General features: G+C 39.7%; 2 protein-coding genes across 3 annotated transcripts; both read right to left on the reverse strand.

Annotated features, from left to right (window-relative positions):
• Positions 1–199: 199 nt before the first annotated feature.
• On the reverse strand, positions 200–18,064 carry stag2a (stromal antigen 2a). 2 transcript variants are annotated; one of them, XM_034204172.1, is made up of 34 exons: positions 17,845–18,064; positions 15,848–15,966; positions 15,617–15,695; positions 15,135–15,293; positions 14,790–14,886; positions 14,613–14,689; positions 14,301–14,505; positions 14,045–14,196; positions 13,769–13,842; positions 12,433–12,556; positions 11,726–11,824; positions 11,459–11,538; positions 11,027–11,134; positions 10,320–10,428; positions 10,027–10,144; positions 9,811–9,914; positions 9,625–9,717; positions 9,454–9,543; positions 9,160–9,363; positions 8,978–9,048; positions 8,735–8,822; positions 8,215–8,295; positions 6,822–6,914; positions 6,544–6,718; positions 6,310–6,449; positions 6,121–6,222; positions 5,732–5,880; positions 5,489–5,617; positions 5,190–5,395; positions 4,243–4,537; positions 4,025–4,135; positions 3,054–3,180; positions 2,484–2,561; positions 200–2,234 (listed from the first exon to the last, which is right to left on the reverse strand). In XM_034204172.1, the coding sequence occupies exons 2-34, from the start codon at positions 15,889–15,891 to the stop codon at positions 2,211–2,213; spliced, it is 3,885 nt and encodes a 1,294-aa protein (XP_034060063.1). In that variant the 5' UTR covers positions 15,892–15,966; positions 17,845–18,064; the 3' UTR covers positions 200–2,210. The 2 variants fall into 2 exon arrangements, with proteins under 2 accessions (XP_034060063.1, XP_034060062.1); XM_034204171.1 differs by having other exon boundaries at positions 4,243–4,540.
• A 1,470-nt stretch (positions 18,065–19,534) lies between these two features.
• epd (ependymin) lies at positions 19,535–21,169 on the reverse strand. The gene is made up of 6 exons (XM_034204104.1): positions 21,020–21,169; positions 20,798–20,829; positions 20,538–20,675; positions 20,267–20,453; positions 20,101–20,182; positions 19,535–19,987 (listed from the first exon to the last, which is right to left on the reverse strand). Exons 1-6 carry the CDS (start codon positions 21,096–21,098, stop codon positions 19,861–19,863), a joined length of 645 nt encoding a protein of 214 aa, XP_034059995.1. The 5' UTR covers positions 21,099–21,169; the 3' UTR covers positions 19,535–19,860.
• Positions 21,170–21,233: the final 64 nt, after the last annotated feature.

Here is a 21,233-nt window from a genome sequence, read left to right on the forward strand (position 1 = left end):
AAAGAAAATGGGTTAAATATGGCTAAATGTTGTAGTATATTTAACAAATAAACTAAAACTAAGAGAGTATTTTTTTCTTGCAACTTTTCATTCATATGATATGAACTACAACTTGGAGGTATTAATTAAAATACCACACAGGTTCATGTTACATCATCAGACATAAATACAAATAGTAAAGGATACAATAGGACACAAATAGAATAAAAACACAAATTTAATATACACAAATATTTAAATGTGTACACATACAGATGTATGCACATTTTCAGCAGTTCAATGCAAACAAAGATTCAAAATGAAGGATTCATGTAAATATACAAGCAATTCTAAGATGTATTTTTCTCATCTGCCTCATATGAATAGTCAGTATGTATATGGCAATGTTAAAAACCATGTGATCCGTTTTGTCCAGTTTATGATGAGATTCGGAGGAATATTAGGGTCTTGTTACTAACTACAATATGAATACACCATTTTCCATTAAATCTTATTCTGCCCACCAGACCTATACACAGAGTTAAAGAAATATCGCAACAACCCATTGAAAGACAAACAAAACAATGTACTGTATGTATACTTGCAAGGTAGTAGGTGAACTTCAAATATTTACATTCTATTTAAACTCTCCCTAAAATTTCAAGCAAAAAGAAACAAGGATAAAATGAGCACCGATTCACAATATATTACACATCTATAATTGTATAATATACAATTCTGATACTATGATAGATGACTAAAGCATTCTAAAACTTTGTAATTTAGAATAATTCTATTACTCTTATACACACAACAGTGGCTCATCAAATAAATTGGCTTTTGAAAAAATCCTCTGCACACTTTCAAACTGGAAAAAAACAAACCACACACAGCTTTCTCACCCGTTTAAAAAAATCATTTTCTATTAAAGATTTAATCTATGGCATATCTGTTTTATAAGATATTACTAGATACTATACCGTGGAGAAAATAGTTAAGATATAGGAGGTTATGGTTTATAGGTTCATGTTTAAGGTTGAGTCAAAATTGTATGTATGATACTCTGAATGCTCCCAATATTCAAAAAAGAATTGTAGATGCAGTCAACAATTTGTCAAATTACTACATTTGAGCAATGCTTTACTTCTGCCCCATTCATATTAAAGAGATTCAAAGAAAATACAAACAACTGGCCATATCTTTAGTAACATAATCATTTTCATTAAAAATGATTATTTCAACATCTATGTGAAATAACATGATTAGAAATCATTCATTTACATTTGATTGTCATTACAAAATATCTATAAATGAAAGTCATCCATAAGGTATAAAAGCAGAACACATACATTTCTAAAAAACACCATCACAAAGAAATCGGAGAATGTCGTATATCATTTCTGGCAAGGCCTTTGAGCAATATGAGACGCCAGTTCACATTATACTTTACTGTATACATGTTTTGATATATGGCTACATGCCATGCCAAATTCTACAGTTTAAAAGTACGGCAGGGAAACGCAATATCGCTGACACCTTTACATTATAATGCAGTCCAATTCAATAGCCCTGTAATAAGGTTGATTCTACTAATCTTATGACGTTCAATTTCTGTTAAGATTGCATCAGAGAGGAATTGATTGGAGTCTATGATCATTTCTAAAAATATGGCTGTTAAATGATCATAGACATTAATGAATACCTCTGTGAGAAAGTGCAGTGTCATTATAGTGTTTGACTGAACACTGAAGCATTATTTTGCAGGGTTATTGTATTTCTATCAACTGGTGTTCATGAAATTGTGTTCACCCCTCCTGTATATTGGCCACTATGTATTTACATCAGACAATTCCTGTCTACTGAATCAAAAAGATTAAAGGTATATATAACTAATTTGAATTTCAATCTGTTATTATCCCCTCACCATGCACCTGCCACATATTGTATGTACTGCTAAACTAACATCAGGTTGTTTTAAGGGTAACTGAACAAAAGCAGAAACATTGCAGCTGCAACGTGACAAAAGTCCTGTGTGTGAAAATATCAGAATAAAATTCAAATTCAAGCTCTCGCTCTAAATGTTTAACAAAGTGTTAAAGAGGCAAATGTTGGTGTCTCACAAACCATTTATAGCAGTCCATTTCGCTCCATTCTGATTTTCACAGAGAACAGCCATCAATCTTATCTTCCAAGGATTTGATAACACATTCTCCTTGATGCATCCATTTGTTTTAGAACATGGAAACATTGAGAACCTAAAAAAAACACACAATTCAATTAACAATTTAAAAGCCATGAAGGTTAACAGAACTAGTAAAGTGGTTTATTGACATTACTCTGGAGTTGTTGATGGGGTTTTTATCTAGTAGGGTTGCCTTAGGAATCCATTGTTATTGTTGTTAATGCTATTTATTGCTACCACCCTGCATCCCTCTAGGTAACAGGCCTACAATTGTGAGTAATGATGGGCACTTTTTAAAAGAAGCAAATAAGTAAATACTTACCGAGTCATCCATGATTGAAGACGGATCAAAGTAGTCCGGTTTTAGTTCAGTTCTCTCTCTGCGATTCTTTGATGCAGGCTGAAAAATAACGGCTGGGTCAGAAATTCAGTTTGACAAAACAGATAGAAACAAATGTGCTTCATCAACTATCAAATGCTGAAAATTATTCTCATGTGCAAATGTTGTTATTTTGCACAAAGCAACAACACTTTGTTATTTAAAGGAAACGTCCTAGGAAATGTTGCAACTAGTCGCATGACTGAGTCATAACAACTGTCAAGGCAAGCAGCTGTTTTAAGAGAAAACGTTTTAAAACCCCACTGTTCAAAACTGCTCAGCACCAAACAGCAGACAGACAGTTAGTGATAGTGACTTGTTAACAAAGTGGAGCATTTATCAAATAAGGAGGCAGATATTTCCCTCAGACCATAACATGAGTGAATGCTAGACTTACAATCACTGTAACACAAACAGTTAAAATAATGTATAATGTTGTTCTGTAACTGCTGGATGTGTTAATAAGCAACATTTTTTTAAATTATCCAACACATTCTTGCAGCTTTGAATTACCAAATCAATGTCCATTGTGTCAAAGTCCATGCCCTCATTAATGTCCTCCAAGCGGTCCTCTGATGACATCATCACATCCTCCACTATTGGCTCCTCATCGTCCTCCATGAGTCCTGAGCCTCGGCGACTGAGCAGTACAAACAGATACTTGTTAGGGGTTTTTGCTTTACTATTTATGTATGGATGTCAATACAAAGAAAACCTGTTACTTTGTTTTAGTTTTAGGTCGCATTCACACCTAATAGTCCGCTTCTCTGGTGCACACCCATAGACTGAGTGCACCAGATGACAGTTTGTTACATTGTTTCAGTTTTCAGAAGGTTCGGTTTGCATTGGGCAAAACTCAAACAGACTATGAACTTTAAACACAAGTCATGTGCACGGAAATGCTGTTTAACAATTGGTCAGACATTAAGGGGGTAAACACGCAAATCCCGGCACTCTACAAGAGCCTCCGCCATGGAGCATCGGCAGGTTATTTTCATGTGGAGCGTATAATTATATAATCAGACAACGTGCGATAAAAAACATTATAACATATAATGAGAGACGTTCTACAGTAAGGAGAGCGTTTCACAGACGACAGGTGGCTCTGACTTTTATGTATTGTTGACGGAGCATTTTGACACACTGTTCAACACTTCATTCTGCTTTACTCTTTTGCTAAAGATTTTGAAGACATCCGCATTCTTGTGACTCGTAAATACTACGCTTCCTATATTTTGGTGCGGACTGCGTTCACACCAGTGATGAAACGCTCCAGAGTTCACTTGCAAGCGATCCGAGACCACCTCTTTTTAGCGGACCAGAGTCCGGTTGTTTTGTTCACTTTAGAGGTCTGCGGACTGCGTTCACACCGACCCAAACGAACCGCACCAAGTGGTGAAACGCACCAGGGTTCGATTCAACCGGACTATACAAGGCTGGTGTGAATGCGACCTTATATACTCTGAAGAGGAGTGCCATCTTACATTGCTTGCTGCATGTGGTTCCTCATCTTGGCGTATTGCATGCTGACCCGCTCTTGCTGCTGATGGGCCTCAGCTTGTTGTCTCTGTGTCAACATCCAAGTAACCTGTGTACTGTGGGTACAGTGTGTTCATTATTTAACACGACATCTTAAATCCCATAGTTTAACAAAAGCAACATTTGCAATATTCACTTCAAGGTAAATTCAATGTTTTCTTACTTGTAATCCATGGCAGCCTGATGATGGTGATGTGGCTGCTGCTGCTGGAGAGGCACAGGCTGATGGGGAAGCTGCTCTGTCGGCATGCTGTAAGCGCCGGTGTAGCTGTCTTCTGGCCTCATCTTCTTTGGATCCCTCAGCACGGTGGAGGTGAGGTGGGGCGAATGCATCATCACTGGCGAATGCATCATCACTGGCGAATGCATCATCACTGGCGAATGCATCGTCACTGGCGTCTGCGCGTTCTGCTCACGGTTCATCCAGACTGCATCACTGCTGCTGCAGCTGCTCTCTTCTGCTACAGAAAATAATTTAGCATGCGTTTCAATTTAAAAGGGGTAAAAAACACCCAAGCATTTACAACTTTGTGTCTATGTATTTGCTATTTAGCAACGGTAATGACAAACTAATATTGTTTTCTGCAAAGGGGGGCACTTTGGGGTTTACATAGAGATGCACTAATTGCATTTTTCTTGTTGGATTCAATTCAATTCAAGGCTTTATTGTCATTTGCACATTAGCGACAGTGTAGATATGGCAGTGAAAAACTTAGGTCACAGGCTCTATATATACACATATGATTGTTTTAAAAGTTGGACCCCTTTCTTAAAACTATAATTGAACTTAATAATTTGCATACACAAACATTGTATGTTCATAAAAAAACATTGACTGTTAAATAAACTTAGAATAACTTACATTTTCTCCAAAACTGCACTAAATATGGGACATTCTGGTTGTAAAAATCTTGTTTTTAAGGTTTTTCCTACACAGCTGATTTTGGACTTGCAGGTTTTACAGGTTTTGGGTCTTACGTCATCTTCCACACAAATGTCATGTTGTTTGTGTGTGGGTGTTTGTGACATTACTTTCTGTGTCAACTCCATCTCTAATAGTTCAGGAAGTAACTTATATGACTGAGTACAATGATTCCAAAAGTCGCCCACCTTCAGGATATTTCCGTTTGCTAGCAGTGGCTGGCTTGGCCTTCTTGCTCCTGGTGGACCCCCGACTGCTGATCCCACTGAGGACAGACATGGTGTCATCGTCCCCTCTGGCCTGCAGGGAGTTCCTGTAGGAGATGAGGGGCAGCCAACAGTCCTCTCGCTGCAGGGCCATCTGAACCGTCATGAAGCGCTCCAGGTATGTGTGACTGTACAAGTGACAAAATGCAACAGTCACACTCAGGAACTTGTGAGAAAACTCCTCAGCTTCATGCTAAACACAATCAGACACACAAACGTACACTGTTCTCTTGTCCTGCCGAAGTAGTTTGCTGGAGAACTCGCTCAGGACATCCAAGAAAGAGAGATTGAGAGGTGGACTCCCTGGTCCTTGGGGACTCGGTTCCTTAAAAGCAAACTCAATTCCATCCCTGAAACACAGAGGGAAATAATGATTTGCCTTGCTCATTCAAACCGGCTGTCATAGTAAGAACTGGATTGTAAAGCTGTAAACCATTAGGCCTCGTCTCAGGATGGTTACTTACTTATGCAACATGGCAATAGCCTCCCTGGTCTTCACCTGGTCCAAGCCAAAAGTCAACGAGAAGCGTCGGGCGAGCTCTTTTATGCCACAGAAGGCTGATGTTGAGCGGTCGACATTGAAGCCAAGTTCAGACAACATGTCATTGAATAACTATAAAAGAAAACCACAGAAATACACTTCTTTTAACCTTCTCCAAAGACCATCATCTTCCTGTGTTTACGTGGTACACTGGATCAAGCTTTTGTATAACTGATGCCTTTTAAATTACCATGAAAGTCAGTAAATACTTAATCTTTTGTTTTCGTTTGCTGGCATCTACCGATGTGTTCCGTAAAGAAAAATAAGCAAGGCAACAATAGATAAGTTATGTTAGAGAGTCTCCACTCTTACCGTTTGCAGGCTCAATACAAGTGTCTTTGCACATTGTATCTTGTCGATTTGTCTTGTTTTACTCATCGTCTCCTTGATGATATCTCCGTAGTCATTGTAATACTGAGGAAAGAGGAAAAGAATGCTGTTAGCAAGGAGAGCAGGGTAGGAGGAATATTTACAACTCAATTAAAATGATATAAAACCTACCCTCATGTACTGTTTAAATACGTCTGCTCCGGTGTTCATTTCCACCACATTGAAAGTGATTAATTTACAGTAGGCAGCTAGAAGGTTTCTTCTCTTGTGCAGAGCCTCAATTTTACTGGCTTCATCATCCTGCTGTCCATCTGGAAAATACAAAATAATAAATAAATAAAAACAATCAGTAGTAGTCCATGCTTTGTCACTTTTCACACTTCTGCAATGCTAAGCGACTCTGACCTGTGCTGTTGTTGTCATCATCCTGATCAATGAACACTTGATCTAGGATGAAGTTGAGCAGATCGGCCTGCAGAGAGGAGTCTGGCATAAAGACCAGAGGCTCCAGTTGTTCCCGGCCTGAAGACATAATTTGGTGACTGAAGATCAGTAGGAGATCACATAGAATGGTGAAGGCCTGAAATAAACACAACACTTAAGCATTGATGAACATGTTCAAGTCATGAGAGGCAATGTAGAAAAATCATGAATTAAAGAGCTGTCCTTTCAGCATAACCCACCTGCTCTTTAACTGCGTTGTTGATACCGTTTAGGTAACGCTGACACATTAAGCAGAAAGCTCTCATTTGCTTTCTCAAGGTCACCATGTCACCCTAAAAGGAACAGATATTCAGTTAGTCAATACTAACTGAATTAGTGTTCGATTCTTTTTAGCAGTCGAAAACACAAGATAAAACACAGTAAGTCAGTATCGTAGTTTTACCAGCTGGACTTCATATAAACTCATGTTTGCTACTTACTGAAACCTTTAGCTGTCAGTGAGTGCCTTAAGATGAAAACACTAAGCTTTCTTTATACATTTTGTGAGTTTGACAAGATGTGTAAATGGTACTCTAAAACTCATTAGCCTCATCCCAATACCCCTCCTCGACTCCTCTCTTCCCCTCCTCCGGGACTTGACCCGGAAATCGATCAAGACACGTCATTTTGAAGGACGTCCCAATAGCTGAAATGCACACGGAGGAGTCGAGGAGGGTGAGGGAGGAGGGGTGCGGGAGGAGGGGTGCGGGAGGAGGGGTGCGGGAGGAGACGAAAGGGAGGATACACGCGAGAAGACTACGCGGAAGTGTTTTCACTACTCGCATATAAAAGCCCCGCCCCCACCTTCACAGCTGGTCGATTTCAACAGAGGAAAACCGATAACTGGAAGATGAGTGGAAAAGCGTCACATAAATGTATAAGTGCTCACAGCTCCGTGGGAATTATTATGTGCAATTCATTTCTAAAAGGCTTTCACATTACTATAATTATATATTTATTTAAATGTAGGCTACCTTTTACACCAAAACGGAACACAAAAGCAGGACCAACCATCATACATTGAATTCCTTGACTAACAAGAGAAAGATTCATTCATTTAAATAAATATTTAACAACAAATGGGCCGGTTCTAAAGGGTTCTTCAGTTAAGCCTGATGAGAGGGGATACAGCTGTGCACATGTCATCATTAACAGACGTCGTTTAAGAGTGACGTTTGAGTGAACGAGGACATCCCAATTAATACCTGAGGACTCCTCTGTCCGCGCGTCACCTCCTCGTGTCTCTCGCTCGCATCTTACGGAGGCGGTGCTAAGATGCAAGGAAGGGACGCGAGTGAGGGAAAGGAGGAGTCGAGGAGGGGTATTGGGATGAGACTCTTGTGTCTGCAAGAGCCATGCACATAATACCTTATGTACACTTTGCATATCAAATAAATAATTCAACCTTTTTAAATCAGAATCAATAAGAATAGTAGTAGTAGTAGTAGTAGTAGTAGTAGTAGTAGTAGTAAAAATGTAGTGTAGTGACAGTTGCCCCATAGTAGAATGCAATAAAAGAATCTATGGTAAATGGTAGCTATATTTGTCATGACAATAGACAAAATAAGTGCTATGTGAAAAATAAGTAAATACCTTTATTGAGCTGCCGTCTGAAACCTTTGCTAGGTGCCACAGAATTATGTAATGTGTGCACTGCAATGAGTGAATCACAATCTGTGGGGAAAGGAGGAAAGCACATCAGAAGAGCCATTTATTTACTTAAATAACCAGGTTACTCAGATACAATTATTTACATACAGAGCAGTAACCATATACAGTCTATGGTAGTAACCTTGATATTAATCAGTGATGCAAGTCGGTTATTCCTCCCTCCCCCAAACTTCACTACGTTCTCTCATATTTACTATTTATTTTATTATTTGTTACTTTCCCTGTATGTCATGTCATTTTCATTAGAAACCAATTCCCGTGATCCTCTGATAACAGAAACCAAGTCCCTTGTTCAAAAGAAGTGTACGAAATTGGCTTACTGGAGGAAACCCACTGTAACCTGGATACTTATACAAGTGCATGTACTATATTTTCACTAATTGACTGAACATGTTGGTTGACATTATGGGAGAAGTTTCTGACAAAGTGAGTCTGCTGTTACCTGCTCAGGCATATCCCCGTTCTGCAGACCGGTGTTCAGCAGCCGGTAGATGCTGGTGAAGAGATCCCACTTAGAGAGGTCATGTGCACTGGAAACAAAAAGAAAACAAATTATACACAGTTAATATGTAGTTCATAGTTCACACAAATGCCATTAGTTACATCTTCTTCCCCCTTCAAATAAAACCAAAATTGAACTAAAATGGCGGATAGTGCATCTGAAATGTTAACATGTTCACTTTACTTGTGGAAAGCGCTGATCTTCTTGAGTGTGGATAGAACCTGGTAGGCATCATCCTCATCTGGTTCTTCACCCTGACAAACAAGAGGTCAAACCTTGTCAAACCCTGACATTCATTGTATCGAAGTCGCCTGTGAACATTCTTTCATGCTATCCACACAAAGGAAAACTCCTACAGCCCCCACCTCCTGCAGGAAGTCCTCCAGCAGTCTGTTAAACTTGTCCACCAGCTCGTCGAGCAGCTGGGAGCGGGCGATGTTCACGCGGTTGAAGATGGTGAACTCTTCGTTGGAGAGATAGTGGTAGGTGGTAGAGCAGGCCTCCAGGACCTCTATGTCTGTGTGCTTATCCTGGACCTCCCAGATTTGCCGCAGCAAGGCATCCAAATGCTTCATGAGAATATGAAAACACATGTTTACCTGATGCCGCATGCTATTTACAAAATGCACAATCAAGAACAAATGTAGAGACTGACAAACCTTTTCCAGACGGCCAGTTGTGTAGATGTCAAGATCAAAGTACTTTGGTATTTGTAGCAAATTGGTCACCTTATCGATATCAACACAGTACTAAAAGAGATAAAAGGTAAAATGGTTAAGAATCAAACCAGCCTTTGTTCTCTGTTTGATGCAGTGTATGATAAAAATCACCTTTCCCAACAACAGAGGCAGCGCGACTGCAAACATCTCTGTGATCCGTGTCCGATCATCCAGCTGCGTTTTCTTCTCCTTCGCAGTCAGGACCTTTTCAATGCACAGAAATCCAACAATGTAAATAACATGAAATCATTCAACAATCAACCCTCTCTATGTGGAGCCTGATGACCACACACTCACCCTCTTCCCTGTGCTTCTGCCGACAGGAGGGTGGCACTCACAGGCCTGCCGGATGGCACAGAGCATGATCTCCACCAGGGCCGTCTCCTGGCCATCAGTCAGTGCTAAAGATGGCAGACGTAGACAGTTAATATCGTTAAAAGACTTACGCAAATTACTACAACAACCAAAGATAAATCTGAGCCGCTTATTTTATTAAAAAAAGGGGATGTTTACCCTCCTCTCCTGCCGCGGGCTCGTCCAGCAGCAGGCTGATCATCGTCTCCCAGTCCTTCAGCAGCTCGGAGCCACACTCCCACAGGCTATCCACCAGGTAAGCCCCATGCTCATGGAGCTGTAACACATCAAATGGTTAAATGTTATTAAATCAAATAAAAACAAAGTAGATTCCTTGTTTTCAGGAAACCATTTGATTTATGGAATTGTAATGATCTTATCTCACAGAAAACTAAAAATAAGATCTGAACAGTAGAATCAAAGTGTTCTTTAGATGGACAGAGGCTCGTTACCTCGCTCTCCAAGAAGAAGAACACAGTAGTTTTGATAAGGCCTCCATTGAGGCTCTGCCTGCCCCTCCTGGGTAATCCCTCCTCCTCAGGGCCACGGTGGCTGAAGAGCCTTGAATAACAAAAACAAGGCTTATTGAAAATGTATTGTGAAGGTGGAATAAACATCTGCTCTGCCTTCAGTCACTTTGAGGAGAGATAATACATGGGGTGTCACACACATAAAGACAAAGAGTCACATCACCAATTTTTTTTTATTTCACAGGTTTTCCAATTAGTTTTGATATTAAAAGAATAACAAAGTAGCTTTCCACTGTTTGACTGCCAATTGATTGTAAAGCTAGAGGTTACATGGATATTCCACATGGATTCTGCAATGCAATTTCTATAAGGATACCTTTTTAAGAAGCTCTGTTGAAGGGGTTGTTTGATGGATTCAACATAACTCCTAATACATCTTTTCTACTTACTTAGTATATTTAAGGTTATCTTACAAAGTCAACTTAGCGGACAGAACAATTTGTTAGTCTTCTACATATGTTTTTGCTGCGGAACAAGAGAAACTTTGGAATCCAAAATTAGCTTATTTCATTTGAAGTGGATTATGAACCAGACTTCTGCAACACCCCTGACACCTAAATAGTTTAATATATAATAAATGTCTTATGTAATCACAAAGTAACGGTTCAATTGTTTCAAAAAACACTTACTTCTTGAAGAGAAATTCTCCTGCTGAAACAGCGATGGGTCGATGTGCTGAGTAAACCAGATGATAAACGCTCTCACAATCCTCTGCTGTCAGAACCTCATCACTACTCCTGTTAGAACAAATACATACTGTATTACTAATGGAGGCCAGCCATCAGAGATAAGACTAGGTAAATGTGTAAATGATTTGTTTAAAATATTAGGGAAAAACCATGAATATTCAAGCCATCAAAAATGTAATATCCTCCCCCTTTTACACTCAGCTACTGTATTACAAACTCAAAATAATAACCCCTTCCTTGAGCCACATATGTTGAATCCCAATTTGTAGTGAGATTTGGCATGTTTACTTTAATGCGTATTGCCACATTATTCTTATTCATTAACCAAGATTACATGCAGAATGCCATTCAGGAGGAAAGGAGGTTACTCACTGCAGGACCAGAGTCAGAAGTTTAATGGCTTGCACTGCAACATCATATTCCTTGTCCAGAGTCATAGACACGATGCGGTCCTGTCAATGAGAGTAACTTTTGTTACAAAATCTTAACCGAAACATTAGTTGTCATATCATGCAAGGGTAATCTGAAGTTATCTGCATATAAAGATGCAACAAGTGAAGTGTAAAGCCTCTCATTTCCCCACATTTTGCATGGTGTTTAAGACTAACTGGCACTGAGGTGGTGCTCCTGCTGGCTCACCTTGAAGCGACTTGTGAAGAGCTCCAGTCGGGCGCCCAGCTCCCGGCTGTAGAACAGGCCCTGCAGGGCGCTCACACACTTCAGGCGCACCTCCCCTTGCTGGAGTGACAGGAGAAATACATAAATATCTACCCTATTTTGTTGTGAAAACTCAAATGTTACTTTACCATAAACCTAATTAAAAATGTTTATTACTTTTTAGCCCCAAACAAAAAATGGTGACTTGCTTTTTTCAATGCTAAAAGTCAAAAGTATTTATCAAATGTTGATACAGTATATAGACATAATATTGTAGTCTTTGTCTACTGTTTCTGCTGATATTGATGCATTTCTCTTTATGATTTAGATTGTAAACAAATCATATCATAGACTTAAAACAACTGAGAACACACGAGCACCACTGGTGCAGAACAAAGAGATAAGAGAGAGGAAACAGGGACATTTCTAATGTTACTAGAGTCTCAAATGAAAAATAATCCAATCATTAGCTGCTTTTCACAGTACAAATATTTAAACAAGGAGGACTATGTGTGGCTTGTACTCTAACATCTATTGAAAGGCAGGATTGGTTAGTTTGATTTAAACTGAGATTTGAAGTTGGTCTAAATTGTGACGATTTATGTGGACAGTTTTTTGTCACTTCATCAGCTTTGCTTCAGTAAAGATTATTTGTTTATTCACAAAACAGAGGCAGTCTGTGAGCTCACCTTGTCATGCATTGTCCAGCCAACATACTTCAGGTAGCTGTCGTTAAGGAAGGCGTCGCTGTACAGCTTCATCCACATTCCAATCTCCTCAATACAAATAGCACGGATCTCAGCAATGGAATCACTGGCAAAGCACAACAGATTGTATTTAATTAGTCATTTCATATATTATAAAATCCCATTATGAAAAGACAATTGTTCAGAGCTGTAAGAGCTTTGACTTCCCATGTCATGCTTTTCTGGTTATTACCCGTCCCCTTGTGTGTTATGAAGGTTTTTCTGCATGTAAACGGTCTGCAAGTCAAAAACCCTCAAAGTACCCCCTGTAGCGAGTAAAACTCTAACACAGTTGGAGATTTATCTTCCTGGTACTAAGTGGCGTAACGACGACCCAAATGGACCCATTGGTCCAAATGGACCAATCTGCGGAGCCGTTACGTTAAGTAATCCGTGGACTTCCTCACACACAGACACTCAATATTTTCTCAGCTGCAGCTCCGGGGATTTCTCAGCCTGAGACGGTGGGACGCGGCGAGGCTGTGAGTCTGTGTGTGTGCTCACACACAGACTCACAGCCAGGCTGCGGGTGTGTGCGTGTGCTCACACACAGACTCACAGCCAGGCTGCGGGTGTGTGCGTGTGCTCACACACAGACTCACAGCCAGGCTGCGGGTGTGTGTGTGTGCTCGGGCTGGTTTCGGGCTGGGTATCGCTGGGTATCGCTGTGTCTAGCGCTCTCGCCAAGCCCACGCAGCAACCAGGAAACCACACCAGTCAGGTCACACTGTCCGCTCCTCGAGCCTCAAAGGGCGGAGCAGCGAGCCTCGCAACGTCCCGCCAACACGGCACCCAGACCCCACGCAGCATTCTCATCTGTTTGTCCTTACTGGTGTCATTTCCTGGTTGCTAACAAACGCCATTGTAACACATAATCACTGATGTCCAGCTGTAACGGTGGTGGACTCATCAGAACACAGTGGGCTCACAGGGAAGGGGGGGCGGGGGTGAGGCAGGAGCTCCAACAAGCCGTTTAGGACAGAGAGTGAATACACATACTACAGAGATGCTGTATGAGAAACCAATGTGAGTTTGGAAAATTGCACAATATAAATCTATTCTAGTAGACCTCAACAATGGAATTATGATCAGTAGAAATGGCCATGACATGGCACCTTTAAATCATAAGGGCTTATAATAGTGTTAACAATTATTTCCCACTAGAGGGCGCCAAACGCCAGCAGTGAACACTGCAAGGTTCCTGTTGGACTGTCGTGACAGGCTCCTCAGTGAAATCGCAGTCAGTATACAGTGTGTTAGTAAATCAATATTCACTTACCGATATCTGTGAACAAAAACTCCTTTAAAAATTGCATTCATCATGTTCTCGATTTCATCTTGATTTTCTTGAAGCTGAAAGAAAAACAAAAAGGGATACTTTTTAGAATAATTACATGAAAATAGACAAACAAAAAAGAGTGTGTGGCTTCTGAACCCTGAATGACGAAATACTAAAAGGTATGACTAAAAGCTCTATTAGAAGATGTATTTTAGCTATGGGAAGCATACCATATAATTTCATGTGAAATGTTTGTATGTTTATATTTCTTCTCACCTCTTTACGCTTCTGTAACAGGAGCTCCAACCTGTCATTGGCTCTCTTTGCAATGACCTTGTTCCTCTCCGCTTCATACTGTCTCTGCGTGTTGTCCATATTGATGCTCAGGTTGAGAGCGACATTCACCAAGGCGGTCATCAACTTCATCGCTGCAGAACACCACGAAATTCAGGAAGGAAAACAACTTCTATGCAATTACAGCGTGCAAACCATAATGCAGGACATTTGAGTGGATTGAAACATTAAGACCAACCTCCGAGTGTGCTTGTGTGTCTGAAGGCCCGGACCTGAGAGTCAGACAGGCCGGTGAGCAGTGAGATAATGGTGTCCATCATATACTCATCGTAAATGATGCTGTACTGGCACTGACGCACCAGAACCGCAATGAAGTCACAGAAGCTTATCCTGAACTTCTTCCACTGTGGCCCTGACATCGTTAACGGATAGTCACCGCTGTCCTGTTGGATGAGAGCAGAGAGATGATCAGATTCATTTCACTCTATATCTTCAACATGCTAGAAATCTGATTACTGTAATAGAGTGAATGAAACAAAGCCTGCTTCACCTCGTCAAACTCCTCTGTCATTTTTCGGATGATTTCAGAGTTCTGCATATTTCTGAACATCTCTCCACTCACAGCCCCTGTGGAAAGAATCAAACCAAAACAAGTTCAGCATATTCATTTTTTCGTTTAAGCCACCGAACCTGCTACACATTTAGACTCATCCTGTCAGACACTTACCTTTACAACCAGAGCACTGAATGAAGAAGTTGATTAAGTCCAAGAGAGCAACATCCCTGTCCTGTTTGTATGCCTCGATCCAGTCATCAACAACAGACTGGAAAATAAACCAGACAGTTATTTTCTTATTATCCCAATGATATAAAGTCACATTGATCTATTGTTGAGTGTTTTTGATTCCGATACAGAATAAGATCTTCCCATCACTAGCCCTAATACAATTACATTTAAAAAAGGGAACCTGCAGCTACCACCCATGTGAAAAAAATATGTTAACAACATTAGAAGATAAGAAGAAACCACAGCACAAGACATCCTCTATTCTCCATACTCGTGTTTACGCACCTGTGTGGCACTTTTCCCCATTTTCACCACCTCGAACAGGGTCATGTTCTCCATCCCGTTCTCCTGATGATGGCCGTTCACCCTGCCAGCACCGGGGGCCTTCCTTGCCCCCCCACCTTTGGCCTTATCTCCGGGCGCCTTCTTCCCCTTCTTGGCTGCCTGTTATGGATAAAATGTCAAATCAGAGATGAAAGTTTGTTAATGTGTTATCAGAACTCTCAATCCATATATGTTTGTGTAGACTGAAAAGCTCATCAGTTTACTGGGAGTTGTGAGAGTTCCTGATCAGTCTAAATCACAGCTTCTGCATAACATCCATTTCATTCTACAGTTAGTCTTGGGATCTGGGCCAGGGTTTTCCATGCCTTTCCCCGAATGCATGTTGCGCTTGGCTCAAGAGTCTCTGTGACCCGAATTAGACAGACAGATATGTAAAAGGTGTGAAGTGAAGACCAAAACCATAGAAAGAAGAAGAAACGTACCATGCCCTTTGCTGTCTTTGCATCTTTGCCATCAGGATCCTCAAAGTCAGTATCTGAGGACCACTGAGATTCTGCCTCTCTGTGAACAACAGAGTAATTACAATCACTGAACAGATTTTTTTTAAATAGTTTTTGTAGCTTTACATGACAGTGTACATGCATACAAACAAATAAGAAACATTAAAATACATTTTTGATTGAGGAATATATATCCAATGATGCACTGCTTACTGAGAAAATTGAAAGTCTGTGTGCAATTCCTGCGCTGCTATCATTTCTTTAACATTTTCTGGATCTGCTGGACTGAGTGCTTCTGCTGCTCTGTACACCAAGCAAGAAGGAATCTGCACCTGGAAAAAAGATCGATGAGAGGAGTTAGTTGATGAATGAGGACACCGACCCTGGCTGCAGTACCTCACATACAAATCAGTACATCTGATACAGGTCTCGGATTTAAGACTGAGTGTAATACTCAGGACCAAGGAAGAAGAGAACATGTTTGTTTATATTGTCAGAAATACAAATGACCCGTGATGCACCAGCCTGGCAGTGACATGAAACAGCAGTCTAGCTACTCAAGAAAAAATCCCTATGTATGCAAGTGACTGCTTTCCTCTAGGCATACAGTTGATTGTAAAATCTTTTCATGAACACAACGGTGTTCTTGTTAATTGTCCCCAACTTCTAATTCAACATTTAATCCTGTGGTGGAGGATGCCTTCAGATCTTTATTTCAGTTTCAGTATCAATATATACTATAAGTAGCCAAAAGCAAAAGTATTCATTAAGCAGAATGGACCATTTATTTATGACCTTATAATATTACTAAATGATTATTATTACAGGTGTAAAACATATGTACATCACTTTAATGAAGCAGTTGGTAATTCATTTTATAATGCTCTGTAGCTTAATGTATTATTATAAGACATCATAATTTGCTTGATGTAGTCTAAAACTGAAAGGTTAATAAAGCTCTAGTAGGAATAAAGTTGCGAATAAAGTACAATATTTTCCCTTTAAAGTTAGGTAAAGAAAAGGTATAAAGTAGCATAAATTGAATACTTAGATAAAGTACAAGTACAACAAATAACTCAAATAAAATAAGAAGGTAATCAAAACCAAATGTGTATTAGATAAATAATTTAATTGAAATGTTACCTTTCGTTTTTATAAATAATTTCTTTAGATTTCTTTCTTTCTTTCTATATATGTTTTACTCTGTATATGCACCTGTGTACCACTGATGTCAATGTTTTGTGTGTAATAATGTTTGATGTACATTTACATTTTCTTGAATAAAGGGGGACATTAAATTAAAAAAAAGAGGAAATTATTCGAGTAAATGTACTCCGTTACATTACACCACTGGTGACAGGAACTTCTGTGATAGAAGGGAAACCTGTGGGGGCGTGTTTACACAACACTGGCACATTAAAACTGTGACGGGCAATCACAAAATGCCCATGTCAACACAACATGACTGTCATGTTCTGAATAGACGGGGGGCTGACTCTGGATCTCATGACCATAAATAGGAATGCGTGCTGGGTTCAAGTCCCTCAATAACGATCGTTACTTTTTAAGACAAGAAATGCGATATCCTCATGGGCATTTAGTCCAAGTCATTGCAAAAATGAACTCCAATGTTACTTCGAATACAAACCAAGTTGTTTCTGACACATCTCTGACAGCCAGTGTTGATACTTCCGAACTACAAACGCACCTACAGATGTTTCATCCCGAGCTGGTCTGTGATTCCCTGACCGCTTCCTGACGATCCCCGTATCTGTACGACGGCCGAGCAGCTCGCTGGCTAATACGAGCTAACCTCACTCAATGTGATATTGGCCAATACATTATCCTGTTAGCAACCTTCAGACCCCCTTCTTTACTATTCGCACCGAGCTACTAACTCAGAACTGGGCTTGACTTGACTGGGATTGTGATACATGTTCAGATCAGTTGCTAATGCTAACTTGCCTAGCATTAGCTGTAACTAGCTGGCTAACGGGGCCACTATTTAGCAAACACTAGCTGGAATGCTACCTCGACTTCAATAATCACGTTAATTTTAATGTATTCTGGTACTGTATGATGAATGTGTGTTAACACACACTTAAACACATGTGTTAAGGGCCTGGTCAGCAAGCCATTACAGCAGGATCAATGACAAACTCCATAATGCTAACGTTAGCTAGCTATCCGCCATTTTACAACTTACTTACCTCGTTTAAATCAAAGACGGATTCAAACCAAAAAATCCAAACGTTTCGGACTTTGCAAAGAGAAGACTTTCTTTAATTTCTTGCACAAACTGTCATTTCCCAAAACTCCAGAATAAGAGTTGTATTTGCTAGCTAACGTTGAGAAGCTCCTCGGTGGCTAACCTAGCAAGGTACAGTTTGTATTTTCGTTGTTATGCATGTAGCGCACACACACCACCTGTCGGTAAGTCTGGGAGGTGCAGGTGAGAGGAGACAGTCTGTCGCCATTCAAACACTGCTTCTAACTTTTCTCAAGTTTCCGAAGCTTACTGTCTCAATGTGTAGGAGAATATCAATTTAAAACAAAAACCAACAAAGTCTGAGATCAATCTGCTTGTCTCTGTTAATGGAGACATACTGGAACTACCTAGATTACATACCATCAATTAATATTCCATGTAAACATGTAGATACACATCTTATTTCACATGTCATTTAAAGAGATTTCGTGATAAGACAAATACATTTAGACCTACCTTAAAGTGGAGTCACATATTATGTAGAAATGCTGGGCTGATAAATTGATAATTTGACAGACATACATTCCTGTCTCTGTAAGATTTGTGCTCAGTTGCCTGGTGGGGACTTATTTTGTTTAAAGACTGAATGCATAACAAACAGCTAAAATAAATGATTGCTGTAATACATACATTATCTTTCGTTAAAAAAATATCCTTACTTCTGTTTTAAGGTAGTTAACCATGAGATGTTTGACAGGCATTGTCCATTTTATTTATATTTTTATCACATCTGAGTTTCAGCACAAATGTCTCAGAACAAGTTTAAAATATTTATATTTTTTATTTATTTGTATTTATAAGACTTATCATTTTCTCTGTCTGAATTAATATATAGGCTATAGAATTTGGAGTTGCCCAGATAAATATGTTTCTAATCTTTACAGATAATGACACCAATATATGTTTTTATGCAATGGTCAGCTACATTCACAAACAAAGCAAACCATTGCAGGAAATTAATCTTTTAAAAGGTTTAACTCCAATATTTGACATTGTATGTAAGTTTAGTTAGGTTATATAAATAGCTCTAATAATGTTAGAACTGGTTTTCCTTAAAAAAAATAAAATTCTATAAATCAGTAAAAGTTTGCTATAGAAGGCACGACATGAGCATTTCAATTTTTCTTTATTGTTATATTTTGGTTGGTCAGTTTTAGGTAGCTACTATGACCATCTTGAAACCGTATGAACATACTTGAACAATGTAGACTGGCCTCTAGACTAGGAAAGTCTTAATATTGCGACCTAGTGATACGGATAGCTTTTATTTACTCCAGTTATTTAAAGGCTGTTTGTTAGACTCTATTGGAGACAGTCAGCTCTTACCAAAGTTGTGCTATGAGATGCTTATTGATAACATTGTGTTTACTGCTAGTGGAAGTATGGAAATAATGTAATTCATAATTTGCACTTTCCTTAATGGATGTTTCTGGTAATAGGGTAGTGAGTTAAAGGAACAGGAAGACAATTGGGGTTAAATTCTCTGTTTTTTACCCAGAACCCCCTAGTGTATACATTTGGAGAGAGCCCTTATATGGTTTGCTGTTTCTTGAAGTGAAACCTGCTTGTTATAAAGTTGCACAAAGTCAATTAAAAAACACTTCATAAGAAAAATCATGTCTCTTCACACGTTTGACAGCTTTGACATTTTATTGTTCCATTAATCATATTTTACAGGTTTTGTAGTAGCAACTTGAAAAGCGACCAAACTGTTAGTAATTACGACTTTTTCTATAATCCATGACATATTCTTTTTCTTTTACATCAAAGTGTATGTATACAGGATGATCCATTAAGAGACATACAGGGGATTGGAAGATGTGACAGAAACAGACTTGATGTAGGGCGGTGTTGAACACGCAAAAGTAGAGTCACACATGAAAAGCAGAGAAAAGGTCTAAAGCTCTGGCGGGCCACACTTGGATAGGGGTTTGTTTTTCTTCTGGCGAGGCTTCATCTACATGAACTCGTTGAGGAAACTATTGACGGTCCCTTCAGGTGTCTCCTCCAAAGGCACGGCCAGACAATAGGACGGCACCAGGAGCTGGTCAGGATCCTTGATCTCATTTTCAACCTCGGTCAGGCTGTTGGAAAGAAATGAAAAATTACTTGGAGGTTTTTTCGAAGGACATTCATTAAAGCCTGGGCCGATAACAGATACTAGAGGGTTTTCATTTCCCTAAAAGATTTCACCAACCTGACAAAGAATGATGAGGACTCGTGGAAGAAGAAGCTCCACACAGGCAGACAACCCATGGTTACAGACATGGAGTAGTGGCCTGAAAAACAGAGAAAACATGTCTTTATGACCTCTGTAAAAAAGACAGATTAGTCTACATATCATTTTAAAGCATTTCTCTCACCCTTCATGTCCACCGTTGAACCAGTCCAGGTAGTGACTTTCAATCCCTCCCCTTCAATGGTTGGACTTCCACCGTTGGCCGTAGACATGAACGTAGCATCATCCGGGACGTCCAGGGGGTGCATGGTGCAATGCAGTGTCTTTTTCTCACAGCTCTTGTTTTTGCTGTCAATCTCGTAGAGTATCCCCTGACACACATTGGTACAAATTCAGACATCACAGGCGCAACACCACATCAAGTAAGCTTTTCTTTAAAGGGAGAAACTAGTTACCTCGTCGAAGAACATCAGCAGATCCAATCCTACTGATGTGTTCATGGGGTGGCTCTCGTTTGATCTGAACCGTAGTTTCTTGCCCATTGAATCGTAGGTGAACGCACCATAACCCTTTATATCCCCCTTAAGGGCAAGCTGGTGTAATTCAGGAACAGACAGTCAGAGAGAAAGGGTTAAAAGCAATGTCTTTAAAATGCTTTAAAATAAAGTGCTACATGAACAACAGGCCTTTAAAGACACATTTAAAAAAAACTCACCACGGACATGAATCCTGTCATATTGGGTGCATCTGAAAGAAAACAGTGTCAGTTAGGTCCTAAGAAAAAATAGATAAGATACTTTTTTGATCTTAAATAACCATGGCCTTTTTTACTCTTAAGGCACATAGGAAGTTTGGTGATCTCGAAAGCTACATAACATACGAGCAACTAAGAAGAATAAGAAAAATAACCAAAAAGATGAAACTGTAAAATTCTTACGACAAGGATGATGGTGGTGATCTGCATTGGTGGTGGCAGACAGGCACATGAAGACGAAGAGCGTGATAGCTGCATACATTTTACCGGTTTAGAGAGGGACTCACTAAATCAAGTTGGAGATGGCAAAACTCAACCCTAAGCGCATCTACCTTTCACTGAAATGACTGCAGCTTTTATAGGAATAAAATCCAATGTAGCCAATACGTGTTGCGCA

Source organism: Gymnodraco acuticeps, unplaced genomic scaffold, assembly GCF_902827175.1.
Source record: "Gymnodraco acuticeps unplaced genomic scaffold, fGymAcu1.1, whole genome shotgun sequence".
NCBI lineage: Eukaryota > Metazoa > Chordata > Actinopteri > Perciformes > Bathydraconidae > Gymnodraco > Gymnodraco acuticeps.